Source organism: Mytilus californianus, unplaced genomic scaffold (genome assembly GCF_021869535.1).
Source record: "Mytilus californianus isolate M0D057914Y unplaced genomic scaffold, xbMytCali1.0.p SCAF_3, whole genome shotgun sequence".
NCBI classification, from domain to species: Eukaryota; Metazoa; Mollusca; class Bivalvia; order Mytilida; family Mytilidae; genus Mytilus; species Mytilus californianus.
Genome location: NW_026262679.1, coordinates 49,912,444 through 49,936,639, shown reverse-complemented (window position 1 = coordinate 49,936,639; position 24,196 = coordinate 49,912,444). Strand labels below are relative to the sequence as shown.

Genomic DNA, 24,196 nt, shown 5'->3' with positions numbered 1-24,196 from the left:
TAATGTTGACAAATTACTCGCAAACCGACAATATACTCCGACGACACTTCCAAAAAGAGGTATACTGGACAACCAAAGGTCTGTTCTATGTTACTTTGGAACATCAACCCAAGATGAAGAATTTGGGTGTTCTTTTACTGCACTGAATACCCAAATTACTAATTCACATGCGTCATTACAAACAACATTGTATTGATTGAACCATTAAACCTCTTTCCAAATTATTAACATCTATATTATCAGCAATCAAAACCGGGATTCAAAGTTACTGTGAAACTACCTACTCTAGAGGCGTTGTGAATCAAATGTGGGTACTAAAACAGTTCAATGAACTGTTAAGAGTTCATACGGTGAAGGTTTATTACCTCGTTCTGAGTAAACATTTGTCTTCCCTACCCTTTACACAAGTATTCCTCAAGCTTAAAACGAGATTCCAAATAAAGTCTCATTTTGTTTAAAAAAAAAGAATGGCCAATTTAGGTGAAAATATCTTGTTTTAGGAAGGGGTAAATCTACTTTGTAAAAGAATACTCTGAATGAATCATTCAAGTTCTTTGAAAAAGACGTCATTGCCATAATGTATTGACAACATTTCTTAATTACGTTTTGAGGACAACAGACAATCCGCATTTCTATAGGAACCAACGGTATTCCTTCTTGTCGACTTGTTTCTTTTTTTATTCGAAGCAGAATTCACACAAGAGCTTCTCAAGAAGAAATAGATACGCTAGCATTATCCTTTAACAACACGTTCCTCTACATAAATGATGTCCTCTAACAAAGTTTTCTTCAAAGATTGGTGACCACTAGCATATTGAACACAGATATTTCATTGAACTTAAAAAAAGTATACAACAAATACAGTTTTGTCTGCTTCATATCTTGACTAACATCTTGAAATTGGCAATGAGATTGGTAGGGAACTACATTTTACCACAACTGAGATGAATTCCACTAAATCTTTTTGTCATGAGCAACACGACAAGTTCCGGCTGACAAGCAGGCCCAACTCTACCTTCAAGAGCTCTTGAGATCAACCGCGTGTGTTAGTAGGATCTTTCGTGTAGTGTTTTGTCCTTTTAGTTTCTCCTGTCTATCTTTTAATTGTTGAAAAGATTAAAGCCTTCAACTTTAGAATTTTGGAAATGCTGTCACGCATATCTAAAATTCTCCGAGAGTCTTTTGACATTTGAGAAATAATTTAACAGGAAAACATATCGGTAAGATTAATGTCTTGTGAACACCTGAAGAATATTGTGTATAGATTTATAATATTTATTCATTTTCGAATCCTGTGTGTGGGATATCTCATTTTATTCGAAACAATGGAAAACGTACTTAAAATAAAGATGTATTTTAATAATCACAGGCTGGAAATTGGGACTTTTATTCAAAATGAAGACTTAGAGTGGAAAAATTTTGTTCAAAACATGTTCATCAAATTTTCTGGATAACTTCAACATGTTAATTATTGGCCTTTCAGCTACTATTGTTTCCTAGTATTTACACATCCTTGGTTTTCGAATGGTTTGATTCCAGAGTGGCTGCTGAAGGTAAATTAAGAACAGCGTTTCGGAAGCAAGAGATATACATATTCATTTTATTCAGAAATCAAAAATATTTGAAAATTTAATAAAAGAAAAAAAAACAGCATTTAATTGTAAATGATAAGACCTAATAAAGGAAATTAATATTGGTATTTAACTTCAACCGCAGAAACTACTTTCGGTAACACTTAGTAACAGACGAAAAAGAGGGTTAAACAGACAAGTTCTACTTTAACATTTAAAACGCCTAGTAACGACTTGTCTACGTCGCTGTATATAATGCTGGAAGGGCTTTCGCGATGTCACAGAAGCAGGCGTTCAAATCCCGCTACCTTATTCACAGATCTTATATTGTTTGACTATATTTGTGACGAAAAATATTTAAGTTGTGGTATTTGGCCTGTATAGTCCAGGGTTATCAAACGTGAAATGTCATAAACTTGTCACATATTTAGATGCATAAAAAAGAAACACATTTGATATAACTAAATGGTAAGCAGTATCGTCATCTTCCTTCGCGATAGACAAAATAATACACTGATCTGCAAAACGAGAGGCCAAAGATGTTCAAACTCATAAGTAAAAAATTAACTGACAATGTCATGGCAAAAATAAAAACGATCAATAGACAAACAACAGTATACAAAACACAACATAGAAAAATAAGACTGAGCAACACGAATCCCACTAAAAACCTGCGTGCTTCGGGAGGGTAAGCAGATTCTGCACCACATGAAGAATTCGTCGTATTAATTAATGGTGTGTATCTTGAGTATAGGATGGTATATACCATCTTACATACATTACAAGCTACAACACTTTATCTTTTCAAAATGGAATCCTTGAACCATCTCTCACCTGAATCAATCATTGTATCGCTTGACGTTACCTCTCTTTATACTAATATCCCACATGAAGATGGTATTATAGCCTGTATATAGTATTGAAATGCATAAATTCACATTCAATGGTAAAGACTATCTCCAGATAAATGGAACAGCGATGGGAACAAAGCCTGCCCCGTCCCATGTCAATATGTTTCCTGGTTAAATTAGAACATCAAATTCTCAATGCTGAATACTTCATTGTACCAAGACTGCTACATATGTGATGGATGGACTTATATAATAAGCCCACAGGCAAACATCAAAATATCTCTCCCCTGAGTTGTCATCCAAAACACTGCACCAAGAGCATTTTATACAGCCAGACCATCAAATAAAGTGATTTTCCTCCACCAATGATTTTGTGAACAAGGGATTGCAAGAACTTCGCGGTTATCTAAACAATTCGGGGGTAAAGACGAAAAGACGTTGATAAGGGTTTGTCTCGTGTTAACAACTTTAAATTCGTTCGAGTTGAACTTTTACAATATGAGGAGAAAAAACTCAACAAAAGAGTCCCGTTTGTGCTGACTTACCATCATTATTTTGCAATGTTACTTGCAAAACTACAAATATTGTGTATCTACTACATTAAAAACATGCAAGGCTTCAAATATTATGTATCTTCTACATTAAAAACATGCAAAACTTCAACTATTGTGTATCTTCTACATTGTAAATGTATTAAACAATATGTTGTTGAGTCAGAACAGCCATTTTACAAACGTATAATTAGGCATCGTAGTGACTATGATTGTAAAAACATTTCCTCTAAGTCGACATTACAGATTCCCTCACCACACCTAGGAAGATCACAATCGACTGAATATTTAACACCATTGAACAAAACATTAATTGTTCTAGGCAGGAGAGAATCACTCGAGAAGGATTGCGTATGTATGCATCCAAAATGAAAATAACAATCCAGCTGATGTGGTTAGCACTGTGATATTCAAACAACACCTTTTCATTGATCGCATTTGATGTTGTTTTTTTATTTATCTTATCTAAAATCTTTTCCAGAGTGGATCTTTCCCCCCGAGACAAAGCAGTGTTGTGGTTAATGATGGTAATAGTCAGTCGATTGAGATCTGCCTTAATGTAGTCAAGGGATCTCAAATGTAGACTTAGAGGAAGGTCTTTCTTATATTCATATTAATAACGATGGGCGAACTAACGTTTGTGAATGGCTGGTCTGACTCACCAACATACGGTTTCCAAATTTTTCACAATGAAAAGATACACATAATGTGCAGTTTGCAAGAAAAAATGTACATCACTGGTAAAAGTTTGAGTATGCAGTATTTCCTTCCAAGTCAGACATCGTTTTTCCCAAAACGATGGGAAGAGCCTGGTTTAGAGGATAAAAAACTCTCACCAAAAAATCTGTTAGGCTTTTGGACCAAAGGAAAGCCATTGAGGATGGCTTGTGGAAGATCGCGATAGCTTTGGTGCTTCTTCTATTTCTTTCCAATTTTCGCAAATCCGGTTGAACAGCGAAGTCATCACAAAAGAGACTCTTGTGTTGTCTTTTTTTCTCTTTACATTGTATTTTGAAAGCGTTCATCTTTGCTGATGTTGTAATAACGAGAGAAGCCTCTATCAATGTATTTTACTGTAGTCCCGATTTTTTAGTGAAGTTCTTGTAACCGCTTTTAAACAGTATCCTTGGTGGGGCAATTCACTTTTTCCGATGACCTGACCTGGTGTAGGGAATGCTCTTGGAGCATTATGCTTACTAAAAGTACTCTGCATGAATGTCAAACGACCAATATTTGTTAGGAACTTGTGATAATGCATGGAGATATTTAGACATCTCTGAAGTATCTAGATCTTCTGAATATACAAGTGCAATTTAAGCAATCCTTCTTGACTTAAAATGTCCTAATCAAAAGAGATCGCTGATTTTGAACCATAAAGACTTGTTACGCTATTTATCTTAATAAACGGATTTTTTTTTTTTTTCTATTGTAGATTTGCCTTTCCTTGCTGATATTTTCGTTTTCTCTTCCTTATTTAGCGTACATTTCTCTACAGTTAATTGGAGTCTTAGAGTCAATGAACATATTGTTTGAAAAATCAAACAGCTAAACAACAAGGATTATAATTATTACTGTTGGTCATAAGACGTGGATTGTATTTTGGTTTTTTCTGAAAAAACACTAAACACGATTGACTTATGATGACAATGTTTATTCTAATAACAAGTTAATACAATAGAGATGAAATGCAGTTGTTCGTTCATCGACTTCAGCCGTCAGATAAATATACATATGTTATTTAATATGCTGATCCTACAAAACAAATGTTATATTAGTATATCTAATGGAAAAATACAGCACATTTTGCATACACTTTAAACAAAAATAAACCGAGATTGCACTCGACAAAACTTTACCTATCACTTTTTTCCCCTGGATACTGTGTACAATTTCAAATATATTTACTTATCCATTTTTATTTTGAATGTTCTTCGATGAGAAATTTAGTACAAAAATATGCATAGCACTATGTAAACTTTTTTGTATCAATTGATATAAAACTGATGAGATGTCTATTAAGTACATTGTGAAGTCTTTTTTTTTATCAAAATTTCACATTTCATTATTATCGAATAGCGTTTGACACCGTGGGCGAGACCAACTGAATGTGCACTGTAATTGACTTTTCCTTTTTGGGTGTATAAAAAAGAATATTGTTGTAAGATTGCCAATGAAAACCTCTCCACCAGACACAAACTGACATAGAGTTTTTTTGCCCCGTGTTGAGGCCTGACTGTGACTTTGAGATGAAGAACAGCACTAAAAGCGCTGTCCTTTGCTTTTTATGTGTTTTTTTGCTGTACATGTACTGATTTTGTGTCATGGATGGATACCTCATATCCTTAATTTTTCTAGTATAGAAGTTAGATACTACAGGTCACTGTACGGCCCTCAAAAATGAGCAAAACCCTTACCTCATATCAAGCTATAAAAAAAATCCGAAATGAAAAATGTAAAACAAATCAAACGAGAAAACTCACGGTCTGTTTTATGTACAAAATAATAAACGAAAAACAAATATTATATAGAAGCAAGAAACGACAATCACTGAATTACAGGTTCCTAACTTGGGACAAGAAGATACAAAATGTGGCTGGGTTTACGTCATTATATATAAAAAAAAAAAATTCTAAAGAGGCAAATTAAAGGTTCATGTTTTCACACCAGAGTCATTTTCTAAAAGTCCTTCGTGATTCTTCATGACGTACTTTTGACTTTTCACAAACTTTTTGATTAATTCAAAACAATTTACCAAATGCCTACGGCTGGCTCAAGACTTCAGTTAACATAGATTTCCACAACATTTGAGTCAATATTCAAAAAAATTATCAGATGGATATTCTTAACCGAATTAACTCTATTAAAAAAACATTTCCCATTCTATAAATGCATATTTTTTAGATAGAATTTAATTAATTTTAGTTAAAAATGTAATGCGATGTAAAATATTACAAAAACATGTACAAAAATATCATTGTTTTAGACAGCTATTGTGATATATGTTATACGGATAAATACATTCTGCTTGTAAGGTAACATGTAAATATGTAAAATTTCTGAAAACATTTGGAGTAAATCATATCGACTCTTTGATATTCGAATTGCAGGTTTTAATCACTTTGGGGTTTTGTCCCAGTGAGTTAAAACAAATTGAGGGGAAATTGGCCCTAACTTTTAATTATACTGTAAAAGTAATGATAATGTTACTATTATCTAATTAAGATATTTTCATTATATCTATCTTCTTATTTTTTAATTTTTTTTAAAAAAGCTCACCTTTTCCAACAGCCCTGCCGCCGAATCCACTTCTTACACTTCCTTGAAGAGCAGCTGAAATCGACATAAACATTATAAATGGAGTACTAATTAGAATAGAAATACAACATCGTGTAGTAATACTCATTGAATACCAATTTCAGGTTCATAATTAGGTACACCAGTGGTGTCGTTCGTCTACATAAGATTCATCATTGGCGTTCGATTCAAAACAGTTAATTTCAAATTGAAGGCCTTACCATTCACATGGGTGAATAGCATTTCAACTCTACCAACCCCCCCTCCCCCCCCCCCCCCCCCTTCCTTAAAAAAAAAGATCAAGAGTAATTTTATTTAGGTCGGTGTATATGAATAATAAAGAGATAATGTTATTAATAGCACTTTAGAAATAAAATTTTTGATAGCCCTACTAATACCGTTCCTTCATATCAAGTAATGCATTACAAAAATTTATATTATAGAGCTCTTGTATAAATATGTAGTTTGACATGTTTACCTAATAACAACATCGAATACTGACCTGATAGGCTTGCACTACTAAGTCCTCCTGCACCACCTCCTAGTCCCCCAGAAAGTCCACCACTTAATCCCCCGGATAGTCCTCCACTTAAACCGCCTGCTCCTCCAATGGCTCCGGTATTTCCACTTTGTGCAACGAATCCACTTCCAAATTGTCCAGCGAATCCGCTGCTTCCTACTCCTGTTCCGAATCCAGTTCTACCAACAGAACCAGCAAATCCACCGTCAAATTGTCCAGCAAATCCGCTGCTTCCTACTCCTGTTCCGAATCCAGTTCTACCAACAGAACCAGCAAATCCACCGTCAAATTGTCCAGAAAATCCGCTGCTTCCTACTCCTGTTCCGAATCCACTTCTACCAACAGAACCAGAAATTCCACCGTCAAATTGTCCAGCAAAGTTAGATCCGGCACCACCAGTGAATCCACCTCCTACTCCACCACCAATTCCACCACTGATTCCACCACTGATTCCACCACTTAATCCTGCTCTTAGGGTATTGGCAGTGACAGCTTGTTGTAGAGCAGAGATATAGTACATCAATCTAAGGTAGGCATTAATGCTAATGGAGATACTTCCACCGACACCAGCACCACCAATTCCACCTCCTAAATTTCCACTTAGAGCACCAGCAAGAGAACCTGATATGCCACTGCTGCCAATACCGCCTCCTAGACTACCTCCCAAATTTCCACTTAAAGCAGCGTTGAGAGAACTAGATAGTCCACTGCCTCCAAGCCCACCTCCTAGACTACCTCCCAAATTTCCACTTAGAGCAGCGTTGAGAGAATTAGATAATCCAATGCCGCCAATTCCACTCCCAATACCACCGCCCAAGTTTCCACTTAAAGCAGCGTTGAGTGAACTAGATAGTGCACTGCCGCCAAGCCCACCTCCTAGACTTCCTCCCAAATTTCCACTTAGACCAGCGTTGAGAGAATTAGATACACCTACACCGCCAATTCCACTTCCAATGCCACTGCCCAAGTTTCCACTTAGAGCACCACTGAGAGAACTAGAAACCCCACTGCCACCAATTCCACTTCCGAAGCTATTTCCCACATTTCCGCCAATAGATCCATCAATTGCCCCACTGATTGAACCACTTACTGAAATAATTCATACAACTATGTTGAATGATAGCAAAACAAAATTCAGTTGTATAATGATCTTCTAGTAAACTATTCTGGCATTATTCTATTAAACTTTTCTGTTACTTTTCTATTAAAGTTTTTCTGACTGACTTTTGTTATCGACAGAGTAAATATACTTGATGCCACATTTTTATATTTATTCTTTCCCCAATCGTTTTTTACAGACAAAATAATCATTACAAACTAAAATTATGAATGGGAAAATCTGAATTATTGTTGTTAGCAGCTAAGATTCCTATTAAGAGCCATTTCTTTCTACATGAGAAAGTCGGCATTTATGCTTTATATCAAAGGCTTATGTTGGGAGAGTTCCACGCACTTTGTATGGTATGGAATCCTTGCAATAACTGACGGAGGAATCCGTGATTGCCCAGTTGCAAGATTACAGTCGGCTCAGTTCTCAGAATCTACCACTTTGACATTTTTGTTAATTGTTCTCGTACTGTATGTGCATGAAATATAAGTCACTTGGTGTTAATCAAACCAAAATCATTTCTAATACTTTACTTAGCCATTTTAAGCTGTCATAATAATAAATTAAGTCTTAGATTCAAAATAAAAAAATAATAATCATATTATAACAAAAAGTATCATGTTTAATTAGATTTTTTTTATTTTGAACTAAATTGCATGTCAATCATAATGCTTCAAATGATAGTTTAAATTTACAAGTGTAAAAAAAACTTGCAAAATAAAGGTTAAAAGGCAAAACCCTTTTAAAAATGTCCTTTGTTTGATCGGAAAGAGCAAAATAACATTATGTAAGAAAAACAGACCTCCTCTACCGCCGACAAATTTGGGTACAGCATTAGCAAAGGAAAAGGTCAATAAAAGAACAGCATAGGTAATCAAAGTATTCATCCTGCCTGAAATAAATTTTAAAATTTAATAAACATTTGAGAAGTAAGTAGAACTATTTGTCGTTGTGACATGTAATTCAAGATTTAAAAAAAACTTCATGCAAAGTAAACATTTTCATATTAATTGATATCATAACCAAACAATGTTTATATATGTGAAACTTTTAGTTAGTTGATATTTACTCGAGCTTATAACTGTTAAGTTGAAAATTATTATACCTGGTTTACTGTCTCTCGATGCCTTTATCAATGGTATGTATTCATGATCAGCTTTTTTTCTCTTTTATACGGCTATGTATACGTGCTTTTCGCTTTCTTGCGCGAGCATTTACTTTGACCTTGATATATAGAATTTGATTTTCTTAGTAAAATTTGATGTTTAGCACACTAGACATTCTCTATTCATAACATTTAGTTTTAAAACTAATGTTTTACGTGATTTCAAAAACCACAATTTAAATTTACTGCTGCTTACATGACAATCTGTTGATAAATATGAATCAGACAGTTTTATTTGCCATTTTGCACATTTTCATAAGAAGTCTAACAATAATATAAGATTACGTAATATGGTCATTTATTCTTTGTAACACAATGTAATTTTAAATTGATATGTAATTAATGGTCGTCGTCATATATTTTGAACAGTTATATTCCACGGTCTACCGGTCTGTCACTAAAGTAAGTCGCCATTTTGAATTTCGATCTTTTAGGGTTTGTGATTTCTTCAAAAATATATATCAAATAAGTTACATGCAAAGTCTTAATATGTTTGGTGCGTATAGTAGACTTCCAAGTACCAAACAAAGCTTCTAGTTTAAGGGTTTATGTTTACGGAATAACACACGCGCCAACATTTATTTGCAATATACAGGATAAACATTATATTTTACAATCATGATTGTCATCGTAAGATCCTGAGGTCATGATTTTCTCAGTTACGTGTTTTACCGGGTACCCCAATATACCGTATTGTACGGGCAATCTTTAACATAGAAAAAAATTATTGTGCTCTTTTTTGGTGGTTGAAATAGTACTTAGAATATGGTTTATATATTAGATATATAATATAACAAAAGCGAAAAATATCTAAATAATTTTAGTATAAGTATAACAGCACTTCAGCAAAACTAAAAATTTACCCGAAATTTACTTCATTTTTATTGAAAACAAAACTATTACGTGTTACTATCACACATTTTGTATTCTGATTAAAGCAATAAGACACAGTTCATGTGTGACAAATTCCATGTGTGAAATGTATGTCGTTGTGCAGAAATAAGAATTTGATAAAAATATTAAGTCAAAATTTTGAATTTATTCAATACAGAATTACTTGTACTGTTAATCATTTTGTTGCGAACGCAATTAGATCATTAACCAGGACAGTTGTCACTTAATATATTTCTTATGTTTGTTTGTTGCTTTTTGTGTAGTTGATTTATTTATTTTAAACGGTCACTTAAGTTTGTAGATGTTTGTTTTGTTCGGAGGAATATGTTATGTGTCTGTTTTTCATAACTTTAAACATTATATTAATTTTTTTTCTTTTTGTTATAATTGTAGAATAAAAATCAGATCGGTCGGTCTTGTAAAGAGACCAGAATTCGGGGCTTCCGTAGTAAATATGAAAGGCATAAGCAAAAATGTGTATCGAGGCTTTGAAAGCCCAGAAAGATCATGTCTATGTTAGGGACTTGCTTGAGGTTTCGGCCTAAATCTCCTTCAGACTGGTGATTACAAAATCATGTACCACCGTTCTACCTATTGATCACACACCAGCAGGCACAACTGAAGTCAGTTTTTCAAAAGCTGAATTTGCAAAAGGTATCTCCATATATGCCAAGCATGCTTGTTCAATCTGTTTGCGAAGTTTCAAATTGTTTTTTTGGGGTTTTTTTTATCATTGAAGAGAATTCTTTTCAAAAAGATCAATACCCCCAAAAAATGACAGAAAGCATAATTACAAAAATGACAGAAAGCATAATTGACGGGAACCAATTTTTAAAAAGAATTATTAAAGGCTGGTTCGAATAATTGATGACAAAGCATTCGTACTCAATGCATTCTATCATTCAGATAATAAAATATTTGCAGAGAAAAGATACATAAATAGAGAATATTGAGATGTGGAATGATTTCCAATGAGACAACCATCCAACAGAGTCCAAATCACGTGGATTCAAGCAGGCATATGTCACCGTACGGCCTTTAACAATGAGCAAAATCCATACCATATAGTGAGCTACAAAAAAACTCCGACATAATTCAAAGGAAAAACCTAACAGTCTGATTTATGACAAAACAATACATGAACAACAGATATAACAGAGACAAACCATCAACAACCAATGAATTACAGGCTCCTGATATGGGACAGGCATATACAGAAAGTGGCGGGGTTAGACATGTTAGTGAGCGCTCAACACTCCTCTTATCTGTGACCATGGTGTAACAAAGCAACATATGAACAAACTATTGAAATCAGTTGGAAGCACAAAAACAATTAACATAAAAACAAAAGATACATCGTACCGATATGAAAGTTCACACAGTTAATAAAATCTAGTGAAAAAACATCATCAAAAGTCGGAAAAAAACACGACCTTATGCAATGCAGAAGCGCTTCATAATTAAAAATGTGCGCACGATCAACGCTTTTATAACCTTATAAAATTATAAAAAGAAGCCTTTGAAGACCCATTGGTGGCCTTCGGCTGTTGTCTGCTCTTTGACATATTCCCCATTTCCATTCTCAATTTTGTTTCTTATAATTACATTGTTAAGTTTCAACCAATAAAATTAGGAGATTTCTATGCTTTACGTGTGTTTTCCATGCACTATTTAACACACTGTCACGGATAGCACGTGCAGTCATAGATGTTGTATTTAATACGGAAATAAAATATGATAATGCAGTGCCTCGTGATTGTCTTCAGCAAATTAAAATTACGTATTCTAATAAAACATACATGTAAAGTTATTATGTTATCATAAATTAAAGCAATTCATTTTTAGTCATATTTTAATGTATCAAAAACAAACGGACTACGATGAAGATGATGGTTTTTAATCTTTTATTTGTATGTAGGTTCCTTATAAACAATTGATAGCAGTTTAATGGAATGTTGGCATTCCACAATAATATTTGGGTTTTTTTCCGAATTGCCAATAATGTATATATATATATATTATGTGTAGAAATTGTTTTCTATCTAGTGGTGATATGAAGATTTTAAAAAGGAAAAAAATAAAATGTCCATCTTGCTTCACTGATTTTGATTGAATTTAAGTTGAGAGTTTTAGAGAAAAAGTATATATAACAAGTATAACATAATATTTAACATTTTCAATGATACATGTAAATGAGGTCAAGGTCAGATAAATGATGCCATAAAGACATATACACCTTGCTGGCAATCACTACATCAAATATAGATGATCCACAGCTTATATTATATGAGCTACGGACTTGGCCACAAATACTTAACCTTGTTTACTGATGCATAAAGTAAGATTGAGGTCAGGTGAACCCTGTCTGACGAACATTTCGACCTTTCAAGTATAGTATCATGTAGCTTTAACCAAATATAGGTATCATATAACTCATAAGATTGATATATGTTGTTGGTTGCTTAACGTCCAGTGACAAATATTCCATGCTTGTTCAGGACGAGAACAAATTAACAATAAATACAATAGGTAGGTCTAGTAATAGAGGCCATCCGGGATGAAGGTCGGGAAATATTTTGACCAGCCAATGGAAAATGAGGTACAGAAATTTTGCCCTACAATATGCCACCTACGGACCCCTCAAAGAGTTGTTGCAATGATTCTTAACCTGCAGAGATCTTGGCACTCTCCCTACACGAGGCATCGGATTTAACGTCCCCATTCTAAACGGACGTGGCTGCATAATTTATACATCCCTCACATCCAAACAGACGCCCCACTTCGGCGAGGGTTTACTGCCGGTCGGAAAAAGACCAAAGTGACCATATTTCTATTCCTCAGTCATCCTTGTGGGGTGTAAGTCATAATAGGTGAGACATTCACATGACGAAGAACAAAACTGCATTTTTTCAGCTATCATTGAAACATGAACATGAGGTCACAGACAATGATGATATGACAGACGGAAAATTCGTACACAAATCATCTGTTTTCAAGGTATGAAGCATCCAGGTCGTCTAGTCCTGAACTATAAAGCTTTATACAAATAGTATTACGTAATTTGTATTTAACAATTTTATTGATAGACGTTGCTTATGGAATACACCATTAATAAATATATAATGCGGTAAATGCGGTGATGTATCCCCCAATTCAACACTGCACATGACTACAAAATGTTGTTAAACACATGCCATACCTCCATAAAAAATATTGTTTTGCGCGCGGACATAGATCCCTACAATTCCGATTGTGTTTGGAAATAACCTTATATAAACTGCTTGATAAAGGAATTAGATATAATGTTTACAAATCACTAACAAACCGAATCCTACGGGGTTGTAGAGTTATCACACTTTAGGTGTATTTTGATTATCACAGGCTGTAAATTTAAACTTTTATGGCAAAAACAAAAATGATCAATATACAAACAACTGTATACAAAACACAACATAGAAAAACTAAGACTGAGCAACACGAATCCCATTAAAAAACTTGCGTGGTCTCAGGTGCTTCGGAAGGGTAAGCAGATCCTGCACCACATGAAGCATCCGCCGTATTAATTAGTGGTGTGTATCTTGTGTGCAGGATGGTATATACTTCACACTCAATGGTAAAGATTATCTCCAGATAAATGGAACAGCAATGGGAACAAAGGCTTATGTCAATATTTTTCATGGTTAAATTAGAACATCAAATTCTCAATACTTCACTTTACAAAACTCTTGGTTTCGATTCATTGACGATGTTGACAGGAAGTGGGATAATACTGAACACAAACTCAATCGGTGCATTCAGCATTTAAACAACTCCCATACCTCAATAAAATTCTCATGAAATATCTGCCTCTAAGATCATATTACTGCTACACATTTAAAGGATGGAATCATATTATAAGTCTACAGGCAAACATCAGTATATCTCTCCACTGAGTTGCCATCCAATACACTGTACCAAGAGCATTCCCTACAGCCAGGCAATCAAAATGAAGTGAACTTGCTCCCCTATAATACTGTAAAAAAAGAACTTCGCGGTCATCTAAACAATAGATGGCACTACAGACGAAAAGACATTGATAAGGTTTTTCTTGTGCTAACGACTTTGAATTCATTTGAGATGAACTTTATAACAAAATGAGGAGAAAAAAATCAACAAAAGAGTCCCTTTTGTGCTGACTTACCATCCGTATTTTGCAATTTTACTTGCAAGACTACAAATATTGTGTATCTTCTACATTGTAAATGTATTAAACAGTATGTTATTCAGTCAGAACAGCCATTTCACAAACGTATAATTGGACATCGTAGTGACTATAAATGTAAACAAGTTGTTCTCTTTAAAAAAAAGAAAAGCAATACGTGAACCCGAGACCGCTGACTGGTAACCAAAAAATGATGCTGAATTTTTTTTTTGGCTTTAGATTTGAAATAATAATTGACTGAATAGAATAATATACCGATGATGTTAAAACACCTTTATTGAAAATATGTAATTGTGTGAAGACTATTACACAAGTCAATTAATAGCGATAATGTACTTTAGTTGGAAATAGAAAAATGTATACAGCTACTATATGAGTTTACCTTTTAAGGCTTGACTATTTTATTTATTACTTGGGAGTGTACATCAGTTTTTCTTTGTGTTTGATATACATACAAAGTCCCAATCCTATTGCAATTCTTAGTTTCTGCAAACCGAATGTCTGAAGCAAATTGCACAGACCAATCGCAATATAAGTTTAAGCGCTCAGTTTGCTAAAATAATCTGGATGCATTTATTTCGTCTGTCATATCTTCATATTTTGTTTCTTGATGGCTTCAAATATTTCTTATACTCATTATTGAAGCTGTCGTCTGTACTCACGGTAGATGTTGTATAGAGAAATTGAAAATCCAATTTCCATGTGAAGTGTAACTCTGTGGCATGCAACTTATAACAATGTTTCGTATTTTAGTTTTGAGAGTAACACACCAGATACATTGGGACCTCTTATAAACTGACAATTATTTCGGTCTATAAAAACATCTCAAATTTTAAGAATTTCCTGAAGTTACTTTAATCAATCCAAATATTCTATGGGAAAAACTTGGTTCTGAAGAAGATTTAGAAATACCTGAATATGCTCTCAAAAGAACCAATTAATATAAAAAAAAAAATATGTATCCTATGTAGATATATAAAAATGTATAGATACCAGGATTAAAATGTTGTACGCCAGACGCGCATTTCTACAAAGACTCATCAGTGACGCTTGAATAAAAAAAATACATCTAAGGTAATTTATTTATTCCTTGGGAAGAAAATTTCAAAGTATATAATAGGACAGTCAATCAAACAAAAAGAAAAAGAAAAGAGAAACAGCTAGAGGTCAGAATACCTTAACTTATGATGACCATGATTCAACGTCATATGCCCAGCTCTAACTGCCGTGTCCTGAATTTAGATAAGAAATGCGAAAATTCACAGTCCGCGAGTGAAATTAATATCTATGCATGCATGTGGTTTTCTTGCGCAGCGCAATAAATAGTGAGTGGAAAGCATACGCACTGATACTCTAGATTACAATACGCATTTGTGTAATCACGTATATTCATTCTAGGCTCAAATGTAATGCTAGTTGAATTCGGATGTCAAACTATATACCTCAAGTGTTTTGACTCCGGATTCATGGCCATTTAATCCGAAATTTGAGTAAACGCAAACCGATGGTGTGTCGTGTGAACAGGATGTAATATAATGAAAATAAATCAAGACGGATGTATGATAGCTGGTCAACACAATGAATACTAGGGGCGGATCCAGCCATTTTTAAAAAGGGGGGAGGTTCCAACCATATGTCCCCCATTCAAAAGCATTGATCGTCAAAAAAGGGGGGGTTCCAACCCCCGGAACCCCCATACCCCTCCCCCCCGATCCGGCACTGAATACACAATTTTCGAAATCGTACCATATTGAAAAGATTAAGATGTTATGAGGTTAAACTATTAAAAACAAAACAAAAAGAATTGAAATTTAATCAACATACATTCCTGTTAATGAATCATTTCCGAAAAATCAAAAATATAATATCAATAAAAACAAACATCAAGTATTTACTGATGGACAATATATTTATTAAATCAATCTCTTCTTCAAGCCTGACTTTCCATTATATGAATATATTGCTATACAAAATATAAGCAGAGACTTATAAAACCATATACACTAAAATGAAATTATATAATTAACGTAGTAATTAATGATTATTGTAAAATATTAAATACGTTTTTTGTGAGATGCAAGGATTTAAAATCGTTGTGAAGTATTTTTTTCATTCACTACAGTTTAAATCAACTAACTTATGTGTACGCATCCCTGATATATATGTTGCATATAATTTTCATAAATGTATTCACTGTTCAGACATGTCGGACATAATATAACATTATACATTATAATTCTATTAAATTAATGACAAATTTAGTTTAATTCAGTTTAAACTTAATAATGTTAATGAATATTTTCTTGGTCTGTTAGTGTATTTTAATGAAATTAAATATTTTAACAGAAATATTGTTTTGTTTAATTATGATTATGCTTTCCGACCTAAGATACATATAGATTCTACCACTGCATCGAGTGTGATACGATATTTATCCACTCGAGACAGTTAAATTTTCAAATTTAAAACGCGAGGCTCACCGAGCGTTTTAAATATTTAAAATTTTACTGTCTCGAGTGGATAAATATCGTATTACACGAGATTTGGTGGTGGAATCTGTTTCTCTAATGATTTTCAAACAATACGCAGGCAAATTTATTCCTTCTTTTCGAATCAGATCTGCAAAAAGATGTGTTCTTTCTATGTGACGTCATCAGGCATGGTCGCCTTTTTTCATGCCGTCACAATAGGAAATTCAGAGGAAAGCAAGAAAATTCGACGTCATAATCGGATTTTAACCAATGAAGAACTGAGATCAAACGAACCACACGTTGATTAATTTTTTTTTTATACAATGGGTGCAGAAAGGGATAAATTGACGAAAAATTAGAGAAATATTTATAACAGATATATCGTTTTGTTAATTTTCTTCTTCCTTTTCGGCATTTGCCCAGGCTGTGATTGAAGTAAATAATGTCATATGATAAACGTGAAGAAATAATCAGTTTATTCTGAGACATAGTATATTAGTATACTATTCCCAGATTTATTGTCACAATGCACAGTAGCACGTTGTATTAAATACTACACATACACCGCACATAGGGGCCGTCTCAAAGCATGAATTATATAATTGCGTTATTATTATACTTGATATTTAATAAACATTCTGATTATGTTGCATTATTAAAACGCAAATGCTCTACCAAAAGGCAAGTAGGTGGCAATATATAAATGTTTTTTATTGCAATCGAGTCTTTATCTTTTTTAATTTTCTGATCTACAAATGAACTTCGAATGTTGAACTATACAATGTCACGTGGTAGCCTATCCATAGAGGGACCGTATCAAAGAAATAAACAACTACCTGTATAAATTATCGTAACTTTTCGAGACGTTCCGAGAATCTTGTTTCCGAGGATATCGAATGACCCATAGAAGCTCCAAAACTCGCCAATATCAGGGGGTTCACGCAAACAAAGCTTCCTCTCAGTCGACATTAGAGATCCCCCGATTACACCTAGGAAGATTGCAATCGACTGACTATTACCATCATTGAACACAACACTATTTGTTCTAGGCAGGAGAGAATCACTCTAGAAGGATTGCGCATGTGTGCATCCAAAATGTAACTAACAATCCAGCTGATGAGGTTAGCACTGTGATATTTAAACAACACCTTTTCATTGATCGCATTTGATGTCATGGTTTTTAATTTATCTTATCTAAAATCTTTTCCCCGAGTTATTCTTTCCCCCGAGAAAAAGCAGTGTTGTGGTCAATGAGGGTAATAGTCAGTCGATTGAGATCTGCCTTAATGTAGTCAGGGGATCTCACATGGCGACTGAGAGGAAGGTCTTTCTTACATTCATATTAATTACGATGGGCGAACTAACGTTTGTGAATGGCTGGTCTGACATACGGTTTCCAACTTTTACACAATGAAAAGATACACATAATGTGCAGTTTGCAAGAAAAAATGTACATCACTGGTAAAAGTCTGAGTATACAGTATTTCCTTCCAAGTCAGACATCGTTTTTCCCAAAACGATGGGAAGAGCCTGGTTAAGAGGATAAAAAAACTCTCACCAAAAAATCTGTTAGGCTTTTGGGCCAAAGGAAAGTCATTGCGGATGGCTTGGGGAAGATCTTCATAGTTAGGGTGCTTCTTCTATTTCTTTCCAATTTTGGCAAATGCGGATGAACTGCGATAATTTGTCAAATTTAGAATGGTAATTAAGCACAAAAGTGACTCTTTTGTTGACCTTTTTCTCTTTATTTTGTAAAAGTTCATCTTGGCTGATGTTATAATAACGAGAGAAGCCTCTATAAATGTATTTTTCTGTAGTCCCGATTTTTTATGAAGTTCTTGTAACCGGTTTTAAACAGTATCCTTGGTGGTGCAATCCGCTTTTTCTGATGACTTGGTGTAGGGAATGTTCTTGGTGCAGTATGCTTGCTAATAGTACTCTGCATGAATATCAAACGACCAATATTTTGTAAGGAACTTGTGATAATGCATGAAGATATTTAGACATCTCTGAAGTATCTAGATTTTCTTATATGCAATTTTAGCAATCCTTCTTGACTTAATCAAAATAGATCGCTGCTTATGAACCATAAAGATTCGTTACGCTATTTATCTTAATAAACGGAAAGATTTTTTTCATTTTTCTATTGTAGAGTTTCCTTTCCTTGCTAGTATTTTCGTTTTCTCTTCGTTATTTATCGTAAACTTCTCTATAGTTAATTGTAGTATGAATAAAAGGAGTCTCAGAATCAATGAACATATTGTTTGAAAAATCAAAATGTTAAACAACAAGGATTAAAGTTATTACTGTTGGTCATTAGACGTGGTTTTGTATTTTGGAATTTTCTGAAAAAATAGACGGTTTTATCAGTAAAACAAACACTAAACACGATTGATTTTTAATGACAATGTTTATTCTAATAACAAGTTAATACAACAATGGAGTTATTCGTTCATCGACTTCAGGCGTCAGATAAATATACATATTATTTAATATGCTGATCCTACAAAACAAATGTTATATTAGTATATCTAAAGGAAAAATACAGAACATTTTGCATACACTTTAAACAAAATTCAATCTAATTAAAAATTAAATCTCCGCACTTGCTCCTCGTTGTTTATATGTCGCGCGTGGGACATATAAACAACGAGGAGCAAGTGCGGAGATTTAATTTTAATTAGATTGAACAAAACTAAACCAATTCACATTCGACAAAACTTTGCCTAGCACTTTTTTCTCCCTGATAATGTGTACAATTTCAAATAAATTTACTTATTCATTTTTATTTTGAATGTTCTTCGATGTGAATTGTAGTACAAAAATATGCAGGTAAAAAAAATATAAAGGTACCTTGTGAACTCTTTTTTTTTTATTAAAATTACACAGCATTTCATTATCATCGAATGGCATTTGACCCCCTGGACGAGAACAATTAAATGTGCACTGTAAATTACTTTTCCTTTTCGGGTGTATAAAAAAGAAGGATTGCAAATGAAACACCTAACCACCAGACACAAACTGACATACAATTTTTTTGCTCCGTGTTGAAGGCCTGACTGTGACTTTTGAATGAAGAACAGCAATAAAAGCGCTGTTCCTTTGCTTTTTGTGTGTTTTTGCTGTACGTGTACTGATTTTGTGTCATGGATGGTTATCCCATATCCTTTTGTTTAGAAGTTAGCAACTACAGGTCGCTGTACGGCCTTCAATAAGGAGCAAAACCCTTACAACTTATCAAGCTATCAAAAAATCCGAAATGAAAAACGTAAAACAAACCAAACGAGAAAACTCACGGTCTGTTTTATGTACAAAACAATAAACGAAAACCAAATATGAAATACAAGCAAGAAACGACAGCCACTGAATTACAGGTTCCTAACTTGGGAAAGGCAGATACAAAATTTGGTTGGGTTTGCGTCATTATAAAAAAAAAGAATTCTAAAGCGGCAAATTAAAGGTTCATGTTTACACACCATGGTCAATTTCTAAAAGTCCTTCGTGATTCTTCGTGATGTACTTTTTAGGTTTTAACAAACTTTTTGATTAGTTCAAAACAATTTACCAAATGCCTATAGCTGGCTCAAGACTTCAGTTAACATAGATTTCCAAAACATTTGAGTTAATATTCAAAAATTGTATAAGATGGATATTCTTAACCGAAATTACTCTATTTGAAATACATTTCCCATTCTATAAATGCATATTTTTTAGATATAATTTAATAAAAATTGGTTAAAGATGTAATTCGATGCAAAATATTACAAAAACATGTACAAAAATTTGATAACATTGTCCTAGACAGCTATTATGATATATGTTATACGGATAAATACATTCTGGTTGTAAGTTTGCATGTTGATATGTAAAATTTCTGAGAATGTTTGGTGTAAATCATATCGACTCTTTGATATTCGAATTGCAGGTTTTAATGACTTTCGGGTTTTGTCCCAGTAAGTAAAAACAAATTTTGGGGAAATTGGCCCTAACTTTTAATTATACTGTAAAAGTACTGATAATGTTGCTATTATCTAATTAAGATTTTTTCATTATATCTATCTTGTTATTTTTTTTAATTTTTTTTTAAAAAGCTCACCTTTTCCAACAGTCCTGCCGCCGAATCCACTTCTTACACTTCCTTGAAGAGCAGCTGAAATCGACATAAACATTAGTAATAAAGTACTAATTAAAAATAGAAATACAACATCGTGTAGAAATACTCATTAGATACAAATTTCAGGTTCAGCATTAGGTATGCCAGTGGTGTCGTTCGTCTACATAAAATTAATCATTGGCGCTCGATTCAAAACAGCTAATTTCAAATTAAAAGTCTTAACCAATCACATGATTGAATAGCATTCCAACTCTAAAATCGGAAAGTCCTTATCAAATGGAAAAATCAAAAGCTCAAACACATCAAACGAATGGAAAACAATTGTCATATTCCTGACTTGGTACAGGCATTTCCTTATGTAGAAAACAATACCGTTCCTTCATATCAAGTATTGCATTACAAACATTTATATCATAGAGCTCCTGTTTTAATATCTTGTTTAACATGTTTTACCTAATGACGACACAGAATACTGACCTGAAAGACTTGCGCTACTAAGTCCTCCTGCACCGCCTCCTATACCACCTCCTAGTCCCCCAGAAAGTCCACCACTTAATCCCCCGGATAGTCCTCCACTTAGACCGCCTGCTCCTCCAATGCCTCCGATATTTCCACTTTGTGCAACAAACCCACTTCCAAATTGTCCAGCAAATCCGCTGCTTCCTACTCCTGTTCCGAATCCAGTTCTACCAACAGAACCAGCAAATCCACCGTCAAATTGTCCAGCAAAGTTAGATCCGGCACCACCAGTGAATCCACTTCCTACTCCACCACCAATTCCACCACTGATTCCACCACTGATTCCACTTCCTACTCCACCACCAATTCCACCACTGATTCCACCACTGATTCCACCACTGATTCTTGCTCTTATGGTATTGGCAGTGACAGCTTGTTGTAGAGCAGAGATATAGTACATCAATCTAAGGTAGGCACTAATGCTAATGGAGATGGTTCCGCCGACACCAGCACCACCAATTCCACCTCCCAAATTTCCACTTAGAGCACCAGCAAGAGAACCTGATATGCCACTGCCGCCAATACCGCCTCCTAGACTACCTCCCAAATTTCCACTTAAAGCAGCGTTGAGAGAACTAGATAGTCCACTGCCACCAAGCCCACCTCCTAGACTACCTCCTAAATTTCCACTTAGAGCAGCGTTGAGAGAATTAGATAATCCAATGCCGCCAATTCCACTTCCAATGCCACCGCCCAAGTTTCCACTTAAAGCAGCGTTGAGTGAACTAGATAGTGAACTGCCGCCAAGCCCACCTCCTAGACTACCTCCCAAATTTCCACTTAGAGCAGCGTTGAGAGAATTAGATAATCCAATGCCGCCAATTCCACTTCCAATGCCACCGCCCAAGTTTCCACTTAGAGCACCACTGAGAGAACTAGAAACCCCACTGCCACCAATTCCACCTCCGAAGCCACTTCCCACATTTCCACCAATAGACCCATCAAGTGACCCACTGATTGAACCACTTACTGAAATAATTTATGCAACAATATCAAATAATAGTAAAACAAAATGTAGTTGTATAATGATCTTCTAGTAAACTTTTCTGGCATTTTCTATTAAACTTTTCTGTTACTTTTCTATTCTTTGCTATATTATGTTTGTTTTTTGTTGGTTTTTTTTTGTCACAAATTAATTATGTTTATATGATAATAAAGATATATTTATTAAAGTTTTTCTGACTGACTTTTGTTTTGACAGACTAAAAAGACTTGATGTCATATTTTTATATTTATTCTATCCCCAGCTGTTTTTTTTAACAGACAAAATAATCATTACAAAATAAAATTATGAATAGGAAAATCTGAGTTATTGTTGTTAGCAGCTAAGATCCTAATTAAGAGCTATTTCTTTCTACATGAAAAAGTCGGCATTTATGTTGGGAGAGTTCCACACTCTTTGCATGTTGTGGAATCCTTGCAATAACTGACGGAGATATCCGTGATTGCCCAGTTGCAAGATTACAGTCCTGGTCAGCTCAATTTTCAAAATCTAACATTTTGACATATTTGTTAATTGTTTTCGAACTGTATATGCATGATATATTAGCCACTGCACGTTATACAAACATCAATCAATCATACTACTTATTCTCACCAAAGTCGTCATATTAATAAATCAATTTTCAGATTTGAATATAAAAAAAAATATAATCATATTATAAGAAATCAATATCATTATGTTTTTGTAAAGATTTTTTCCAGGAACTAAAGTGGATGTCCATCATAATTATTAAAATTATTAAAATTATTAAAATAATATTTCAAACTAACTAGTATAATAGAATTATTGCAACGAAAAACTAAAAAAATAATTAGATGTGACTCCTTTTAAATATGTTCTTATTTTTGTCAAAAAGAGCGAACATCTAATTTTGTAAAAACTGACCTCCTCTACCGCCGCCAAATTTGGGTACAGCATTAGCAAAGGAAAAAGACACTACCAGAACGGTTATCAAAGTATTCATACTGCCTGAAATGGATTAAAATATATTAAGAAGCATTTGACAAACTATAAATAATTGTTTTTATGAAATGTAATTCAAGATTTATATGAAAAAAGAAAGCTTCTTGCAAAGAAATAATTATAAAAATAAGAAGATGCGGTATGATTGCCAATGAGACAACTCTCCACCAGTGACCAAATGACATAGAAGTTAACAACTTCAGGTCACCGTACGTTTCATATTAATTGGTACTAATCAAAATCAAAGGATTTTTACAAATGTGAAGAAATTTACTCGAGCTTATAACAGTTGAAAATTGTAATACCTGCTCTTCTTTCTCTTGATGCCTTTGGAAACTGATGTACAGATCGGTGTGTGTAAAATATCAGAAATCATTATCTTTTATACCACTGCGTGTACGTGCTTTCCGCTTTCTTGCGCCAGCATTAACTTTGACCTTGGTATATAGACATTGATTTTTCTCAATAAAGTTTGTAATTTAGTACACTCAAAGTTCCCTTTTCTTAACACTAAGTTATAAAATTCGTGTTTTACATGCTTTCAAACCACAACATAAATTTATCTCTGCTTACATGACAGTTTATTGACAAATATTAATCAGACAGTTTTATTTGCCATTTTACACATTTTCTTTAAAGTCTAACAATAGGTTTGGAATATTACGTAATATGGTCATTTATTCATTGTAACACAATGTTATGTTAAAATTGACATGTAATAAATCGCCATTAGATTAGTCAGAAACAAACTTTGAAACGTGAAATCGTGTATTGCCCTAATAATTAATAATAATGTCTCTTTAGTACAAAAATGTAGATAGTAACAGTCTTGATATCTGCATTTTACATAATTCGCACGTACATCTAGTTACAATTTGTCTTGACAGAGTGAAAGCAAAAAATTATTTGTAGGGAATATTTAAAAATGATTTTTTTTCAAATGAAAAATTATTCAAGTCGGAAAAGAAATG

The 24,196-nt window shown here is 33.9% G+C and overlaps 1 protein-coding gene across 1 annotated transcript; it reads right to left on the bottom strand.

Annotated features, from left to right (window-relative positions):
* Nucleotides 1–4,711: 4,711 nt before the first annotated feature.
* LOC127733514 (uncharacterized) lies at nt 4,712–23,590 on the bottom strand. Its single transcript, XM_052242867.1, has 6 exons — nt 23,531–23,590; nt 23,148–23,231; nt 22,025–22,228; nt 21,218–21,874; nt 6,250–6,303; nt 4,712–4,725 (listed from the first exon to the last, which is right to left on the bottom strand). The coding sequence occupies exons 2-6, from the start codon at nt 23,224–23,226 to the stop codon at nt 4,712–4,714; spliced, it is 1,008 nt and encodes a 335-aa protein (XP_052098827.1). The 5' UTR covers nt 23,227–23,231; nt 23,531–23,590.
* Between the last annotated feature and the right edge of the window lie 606 nt (nt 23,591–24,196).

Excerpts from the sequence above, each read along its gene's own strand:
- LOC127733514 (XM_052242867.1), bottom strand. The coding sequence starts at position 23,226 with ATGAATACTTTGATAACCGTTCTGGTAGTGTCTTTTTCCTTTGCTAAT. Across the intron at positions 21,875-22,024 it reads TCTAAGTGGAAATTTGGGAG|GTAGTCTAGGAGGTGGGCTT; the intron begins GTAGTCTAGGAG and ends GAAATTTAGGAG. Across the intron at positions 6,304-21,217 it reads TAGTAGCGCAAGTCTTTCAG|CTGCTCTTCAAGGAAGTGTA; the intron begins GTCAGTATTCTG and ends TGTCGATTTCAG.